This window comes from Musca autumnalis, unplaced genomic scaffold, assembly GCF_047663935.1.
Source record: "Musca autumnalis isolate F117 unplaced genomic scaffold, ASM4766393v1 scaffold_2, whole genome shotgun sequence".
NCBI lineage: Eukaryota > Metazoa > Arthropoda > Insecta > Diptera > Muscidae > Musca > Musca autumnalis.
In genome coordinates, this window is record NW_027411755.1 from 242,192,912 (window position 1) to 242,201,365 (window position 8,454).

General features: G+C 34.8%; 1 protein-coding gene across 1 annotated transcript; it reads left to right on the plus strand.

The window, feature by feature from the left end:
- The first annotated feature begins 5,529 nt into the window (after positions 1-5,529).
- On the plus strand, positions 5,530-7,464 carry LOC141392553 (uncharacterized). Its single transcript, XM_073965488.1, has 3 exons — positions 5,530-5,586; positions 6,557-6,946; positions 7,006-7,464. The coding sequence occupies exons 1-3, from the start codon at positions 5,530-5,532 to the stop codon at positions 7,462-7,464; spliced, it is 906 nt and encodes a 301-aa protein (XP_073821589.1).
- Positions 7,465-8,454: the final 990 nt, after the last annotated feature.

An 8,454-nucleotide genomic window follows, 5' to 3' on the forward strand; every position in this document is an offset into this window, starting at 1 on the left:
TATAGCGGTACCCCCCGATTTACGGTATTGTGACGTTTTTAGCTACAATTTCAGACCGATGAAGCTATAATTTGACATTTAAAGTTCTTAAATGTCAATAAACTTATGTGACAAAACTTGTGGACATAGGTCCACGTTTTGGTATAGCCCCCATATAACAGTACCCCCCGATTTACGGTATTTTGACGTTTTTAGCTACATTTTCAGACCGATATAGCTATAATTTGACATTTAGGGTTCTTAAGTGTAACTAAACTTATATAACAAAAGTTGTGGAACTTGGTCCACGTTTTGGTATAGCCCCCATATAACGGTACCCCCGATTTACGGCATTTTGACGTTTTTATCTACATTTTCAGACCGATTTAGCTATAAATTGACATTTAGGGTTCTTAAATGTCAATAAACTTATATAACTAGTGGACATAAGTCCATGTTTTAGAATAGCCCCCATAGAACGTTGCCGCCCGATTTCAGGTATTTTGAGAATTTTACCAACAAGTTTTAACCGAATTATCTGTAATGTGAACATTTGACATTTGAAATTCTTAGTGGTCACCACACCTCTCCACCAAAAATTGTCAAGAAAGCCCCCATATAACGGTACCCTCGATTTTCAGTAATTTGATGATTTTAGCTACAATATTAAACCGAACTAGCAGTAATTTGACATTTGAAGTTCTTAGTGGTCACAACACCTCTCCATCAAAAATTGTCAACATAGGTCCATGTTCGGATATAGCTCCCATGTAACGGTACCTCCCAATTTTCAGTAATTTGGCAATTTTAGCTACAATTTTTAACAGAACTAACTGTAATTTGACATTTGAAGGTTGTAGTGGTCACCACACATCTGCATCAACAATTTTCAACATAGCCCCATTATAACGATACTTCCCGATTTTCGGTACTTTGAGGATTTTACTTAAAATGTTTAACCGAACGTAGGTCCATGTTTTTGTATAGCCCCAAAACAAACCTCCCGATTTTCCGTGCCTTAGCTTTATTTTTTGGACGAATTTTCTGTACTTTGAAATTTTAAAGTCAACAAAAATTCTGCAACAAAAATTGTTCATTTAAGTTCATATTCTCATATAGCCCAGATACCTCCGAACTAGCTGTTAATGACATTTGAAGTTCCCACGTTATGTACCGATTTTCGATATTTTGAGGATTCTAGCTAAATTTTTAACCGAATTAGGAGTTTTTAGGGGCTCCCATCAAAAACTGTCAACATAGGCCCATGTTTTATTATAACCCCTATATAACAGTATCTCCCAATTTCTAGCCCACCAAAAATTGTCAACAGTTAGATATAGGCACCATAAAAGGGCCTCCCTAATGAAGCATTTTGTGTAAATTATCTGACATTTTAACGTACTCACTTAAAGTTGGGGACGGGAATGAATATTTTATGGTGGAGGGTATGAAAAGTTCGGCCCGGCCGAACTTAATGCTTTTTTACTTGTTATTATTATTATTATTATTATTATTATTATTTTTATTATTATTATTATTGTTATTATTATTATTATTATTATTATTATTATTATTATTATTATTATTATTATTATTATTATTGTTATTATTATTATTATTATTATTATTATTATTATTATTATTATTATTATTATTATTATTATTATTATTATTATTATTATTATTATTATTATTATTATTATTATTATTATTATTATTATTATTATTATTATTATTATTATTATTATTATTATTATTATTATTATTATTATTATTATTATTATTATTATTATTATTATTATTATTATTATTATTATTATTATTATTATTATTATTATTATTATTATTATTATTATTATTATTATTATTATTATTATTATTATTATTATTATATTATTATTATTATTATTATTATTATTATTATTATTATTATTATTATTATTATTATTATTATTATTATTATTATTATTATTATTATTATTATTATTATTATTATTATTATTATTATTATTATTATTATTATTATTATTATTATTATTATTATTATTATTATTATTATTATTATTATTATTATTATTATTATTATTATTATTATTATTATTATTATTATTATTATTATTATTATTATTATTATTATTATTATTATTATTATTATTATTATTATTATTATTATATTATTATTATTATTATTATTATTATTATTATTATTATTATTATTATTATTATTATTATTATTATTATTATTATTATTATTATTATTATTATTATTATTATTATTATTATTATTATTATTATTATTATTATTATTATTATTATTATTATTATTATTATTATTATTATTATTATTATTATTATTATTATTATTATTATTATTTATTATTATTATTATTATTATTATTATTATTATTATTATTATTATTATTATTATTATTATTATTATTATTATTATTATTATTATTATTATTATTATTATTATTATTATTATTATTATTATTATTATTATTATTATTATTATTATTATTATTATTATTATTATTATTATTATTATTATTATTATTATTATTATTATTATTATTATTATTATTATTATTATTATTATTATTATTATTATTATTATTATTATTATTATTATACCCTCAGCCTTTAGGCTAAAGAGGGTATTCACACTTTGATACGACCAAAAATGTGCCTCATCGAAATAATGGTTTTAGACCCCAAGTATGTTTGTACGATATCCGTTTCAGACAATTTTGAGTAGATCTAGCAATGACAGTCCGTCTGTCTGTCTGTCTGTCTGTCCGTCTGTCTGGCTGGCTGGTGCGCACGATAACTCTCGAACGGATCAATGGATTCGGTTCAAATTTTGGGTATCGAAATATTTTGTCCAGATTCGATTTAAGTTCGAAGATGGGCCATATAGGACCACTCCTTCAGGTACCTCCTCCACAAATGTTCAAAAATTGTTGCAAAAAAAATTGCACACGATAACTCTTGTAGGGAATAACCGATTTGGTCCATACTTTGCACATCGTGTAATTTCTACGAAACTTAGATGAGGTTCCAATATGGACTCAATCGGTCCACTCCTTCGGGTATCTCCCACATAAAATTTCGGAAAAGTTCGGTTTAGGAGCTGGTCTCGAATCTCTTTGATTTTTGTTTACGCAAGTTGTATTCGCTGTCCTCTATACGACGCTGTAAGTTTCATTAGGGGCAAGTCCATACTTCCTGAGAAAATACCCTGAAAGTTACAAAAAACCCTATGACACCGTGTGTAGTGGTTGGAGCGCAAGATAACTCTCGAAGGGATCTGCCGATTCGGTCTAAAATTTGGCTTTCGTAATATTTTGTCCAAACTTAGTTCAAGTTCAAAGATGGATTATATCGGTCCACTCCTTCCGGTACCTCCCCCACAAAAGTTCGAAAATGTTCGGAAAATTTGTGCGAACGCTAACTCTTGAAGGAATTAACCGATTTGGTCCATACTTTGCACATTATGAAATTTCTACCAGACTTAGATGAGGTTCCAATATGGACTCAATCGGTAAACTCCTTCGAGTACTCCCCACACAAAATTTCGGAAAAGTTCAGTTTAGGACCTGCTCACTTTAAGACCTGCTATTGAATCACTTTGATTTTTTTTTGAAGCAACTTACATTCGCTGCCTCAATTACGATGGTAAAAGTTGTTTCAGGGGCAAGTCCAAACTTCTTGAGAAAACAGCCCGAATGGTGTAAAAACCCCCTATGGCACCCCCATGGTCTATGACGGTCCATTCCTTTATGTACCTTTTCCGCAAAATTTTTGAACTTTAATCCTAATCAACATTTTTGTCGGTTCATACGACCAAAATTTTGAAACCCCGTAAATACATAAGTTTTTTGTGAAAAAGTGTTTCAATTTGCACAGGCTGAGGGTATATCTCTGTCGGCAAAGCCGACTGATACTTTTTTACTTGTTATTATTAATCACGATGGTGGATAAATTTACATTCCATTATTGATAAAATTATCCACTATGGTGAATAAAATTACCCACGATATTATAATTATATAATTTATTATAATTTATTGTGGATAAAATTATTCAGGATGATAAATGAATTATCCACAATGGTTGAAAAAAATATCCGCCGTGGTGGCTAAAATTATCCACGATTGTGTATAAAATTAAATACGATGGTGGACTAAATTATCCATGATCGTGGATAAAATTATCTGCCTTGATCTATAAAATTGTCCACGATGGTGAATAAAATTATTCACGTTATTGGATAAAATTATCCACGTTATTGGATTAAATTACAGACATTGGTGGATATGTTGGAAAAATTTGAAATTGACATTGAATTTTGTTGCCCATATTACTAATCAAAATGTTATCCCCACACCCTGGCCCATTGCTGTATACACCTCTGATGTTTTTTTGTTAACTCTGATGATGTTTGTTGTAATGTTGTAATATGCATATGTCCAATTGTAAGACCATCAATCTATCTTCAACAAGCACAACATTTTAACAGATTTCCTTTTCATTCTTCCTTTGAAAGATGTGGCAGTGCAGAACAGTAACAGCAACAAAAACAACGAAGAATGAACAAAATCATCATCGTCATCACACATTCTGGCAGGCAGTCAAAGAGACGGACAGACAGCCATACCTCCTGATAGATAGGCAGACAGACGGACATACAGACATCAACTGCTGCTGCTTCATAGTGCTGGAATAAACACTGGTCTGCATAAATATCAAACATTTCATCCTGATGCGTACAACTACTTCCACCAGCACCACCACCACGAGATCATGTGGTCATTCTCAATGAATGGCCGGCCACATGGCTGTTTGGGAAATATACCCGGGATTTGGGTGATGGTGATGATTATGAAGATCATGGTATTTGGGTGCAGAGCTGTTCTACGTTCTGGCTCACATTTCAATGTTAATTCCACAAAAATTTCCATTCTCCCATTCATTTCAATTGGAGGATATTTTTTCTCATATTCTTCTTCTTGCAAATCCATGTCCAGTGCGAGTTCTGGTTTGTGGTTTATTTATTTTTTGTTGTTGCTTTTGGTTTCATCTCTCTACTCTCCTGGTGGACCTGATGTCCAGCATAGCCAACCAGGCAGCACACCATCCAACCAACCAACCGTCCGACCAACCTTGATGATATTGGATTCTGCCCTGTTCTTTGGGATATCTCGGGATATCTGTTGTTTGAAATCTTTTGCTCCTGCTGGGCTGCAAATTTCTGTTGAAGTAGTTTTCTTCATGTGTGTCTCCTTTGTTTGTTGTGTGTTGATTTCCCATATTTACTGTCAACAAGACAAATACTTGACATAATTCATGCGCCGATTTATTTGTTTAGAAGATTTCATTTATGCTGCTTATTCCATCCATCTAACCATCGTCGTTCATCCCTGCCGGACCACCAGATCACCTTCAGTATTCAGTGCTAATCCTTTTGTTCTTCTGCTCTGCTGATGGTTTGGCGATGAACGTCGCTGTCTGAAGATGGCTGAATGATATGTATGTCCGTTTGCGTAAATGTCCGAAAAAGAATGTCTGTCCCAACGCATTGGCCAGGGACCCACAGTGTGCCCAGTGAGTGTGAGGTTTTCCATGGGCAAACACAGGATGCAAAGTTGGCACAATGCTATAATTTCTTCCTAAAGCCAATCCATGCAACAAAAGTTGCATTTGAAGGATTCTCTGTGTGTGTGCGAGTGCCTGCGTATTATTTGCATAATATTAGCTGTCCATCCCATAGCACATTTTGCTGGACAGTCAAAGAGCCAGCCAGCCATCCAGTCGACCAGTCAGTCAGCAACAATGAAATTATTGCGTAGGTTTTCTTTGGAGTCAGTCGTCCACTTTTATGGAAATGTTAATGTGTTAAGAATTATTAATAATTTTAACATCTCCCAGAGCAAACTGGGATCCACCAAAGTCAACTTCTTGAAATTATGTGTTAAATCAATTCACGCTAAATAATGCAAGCACTTTGTTTGTATTTTTCCATAATGTTTAAATAGGATATTTACCGAGAAAAATAGGCTTATGGACTTATCAAGTAGCTTGCAAGCGCTGATTCCGTTTAATCGCCAAACAATCTATCTTCGGATAGAGTAGAAAGCAGATGATCATGGTATTTTGCTGTAACCTAAGGAAACCACTTTTGACAATCTGATTGAAATAGAATATTTGACTGCCTGTGGAAATTTTATATCCCTCGCGGATAAAAAATTACTGCGGGATTGTTCAAAAAAAAAAAAAAAAAACAAACAAACAAATGTTGAGAAAGTCGGTAAAAGTAAAAGCTACGACGCAGAGCTTTAATAACCCACTGCGGGCAGATGGTGTTAATGTACCGAGTCGAACTCAATCGTCTTCCCGAAATAGTCAGCAAGTAGCTCACACAGACATTGGCTACAAACATATCATCAAGCGAAAACCAGTTTTCCTGGATGTAAGGCATAAGCTAAAACCAGTGGCGCGGATATAAGACATAAGCTAGCTAACGAAAAGATAGGAGGGAAACAATCTCAAGGTAATTCTTGTGAAATTCAACCAGCTAAGGACGGAGGTGGTAGCCTATGCTGACGATATTGTTATCCTTATTCGCGGCAAATTCTTGCCGAGCATATCAGACCTTATGCAACGTGCTTTAATGCAGCTGTCTCGCTGGGCTCGCGCCAATGGACTGGGTGTGACCCCAGCTAAGACGGAAATTGTACTTTACAGGAAGAAGCGCAAAATTCCCGATTTCCCGCCACCAAAACTGGACGGTGTCGCCTTAAGATTTTCATCGGAAGCCAAATACCTCGGTGTTATCCTGGACCAACGTCTAAATTGGAAAAGGAACACTGAGGTGAGGGCTAAGAAGGGTTTTATGGCACTCTATTCCTACAAGAACTCCATCGATACAAATTGGGGTCTCATCGTACACTGGTTGTATGATACGGTGTTTCTCCCCATTCTTACCTATGGCGCACTTGTCTGGTGGCATGCTCTCGGGAACAGTGTACTTCCAAACTATCGAGTGTTCAAAGAGCCGCATCTTTGATCATCTCTGGTGCTATCAGAAGCACACCTCAAGCCGCTCTGAAGGTAATACTTGATATCCAACCTCTGGACATCACTATCCATTTTCAGGCGGAGAGGACGGCTTTCAGGCTAAGAGAGTCAGGGGTGTGGCAGTTTTCACGATTTGGACATGCAAACATCATCTCTCCCTTTACCGAATTACTTGAGTTCAGTGGACTCAATCAAATCAGTGATTATATACCCACTGTACTCAACTTCAACCCAATAAATGTTACAATTCCAAGCCCTCCTCTTGGCGGTCTTGCCATCTACACAGACGGCTCCAAGATGGAGGATGGCACAGGTGCCGGGGTCTACTGCGAAAACCCACCAATTAAACAACCCTTCAAACTCATGATAATTGCAGCGTTTTTCAGGCAGAGATTTTTGCAATAAGGAAAGCAGTGGAGATGGTCAAACAACCTGGGAGCAGCCTTAAAGGACCGGTGACTCTTTTTGTCGATAGTCAAGCGGCCCTTAAGGCCCTCAAGTCGTGGAATTCAAAAGCTATCCTTGAAGTACGTGATATCTTTGGTCCTTTCTGGGTTCCAGGACACAGTGATATAGAGGGAAACGAAGAGGCGGATGAACTAGCACGGGGTAGTTTCAGTCGCTTGACTTACAAGTTGAGTCATCCGCCAGACCACCAAAGTGGTACTACATCCGAAAACTTCACGGCTTCTTTCTTGAGAAGGCAGGGCAAAAATAGCAAACGGAACCTGGCTGTAAGGTATCCAAGGCAATCTGGCCTAGCTACTCTCATTATAGAACCAATTCTCTCTTTTCACTAAATAAGTTAGGGATAAAGACCACTGTAGGACTCATTACCGGTCATATGTCAAGATCCAGAAGAAACAGAGACGGTCGAACATCTACTGTGTATGTGCCTCTCGCTACTCAGGAGGAGACATCGATTCTTCGGCAGATATGAGATAAATACTCTGACTTTCTTCTCCGACATAGACCCCATCTACATATACCAATTTGCCAAAAATTAAACATGGCGTGGCAAACAAAACTAATTAATTTCTTTGCTTTTTATTCTTATTTACACAGGGGGATAGAAAACTGGCTCAACTCTGAACCACAACCTCAGCAGACACACACCCACATCCATAGTACATCACTTCCATCACAACAAACAACTCTACATCAACATCTATACCACAACCTCAGCAGTCACACACCCATATCCATTACTCATCACGTTCATCACACCAAACCACTCTATATCAACAAAATCTGCCATAGTCCAACCACCGTACATCGCTTCAGAATAGACCAGTCACCACACACAACAACTTGATTAAAACTTGCATCAATCATCACAACCTCAGCAACAACACCCTCAACTCTAAACAAGCAACCACCTCTCATATGTCTCTA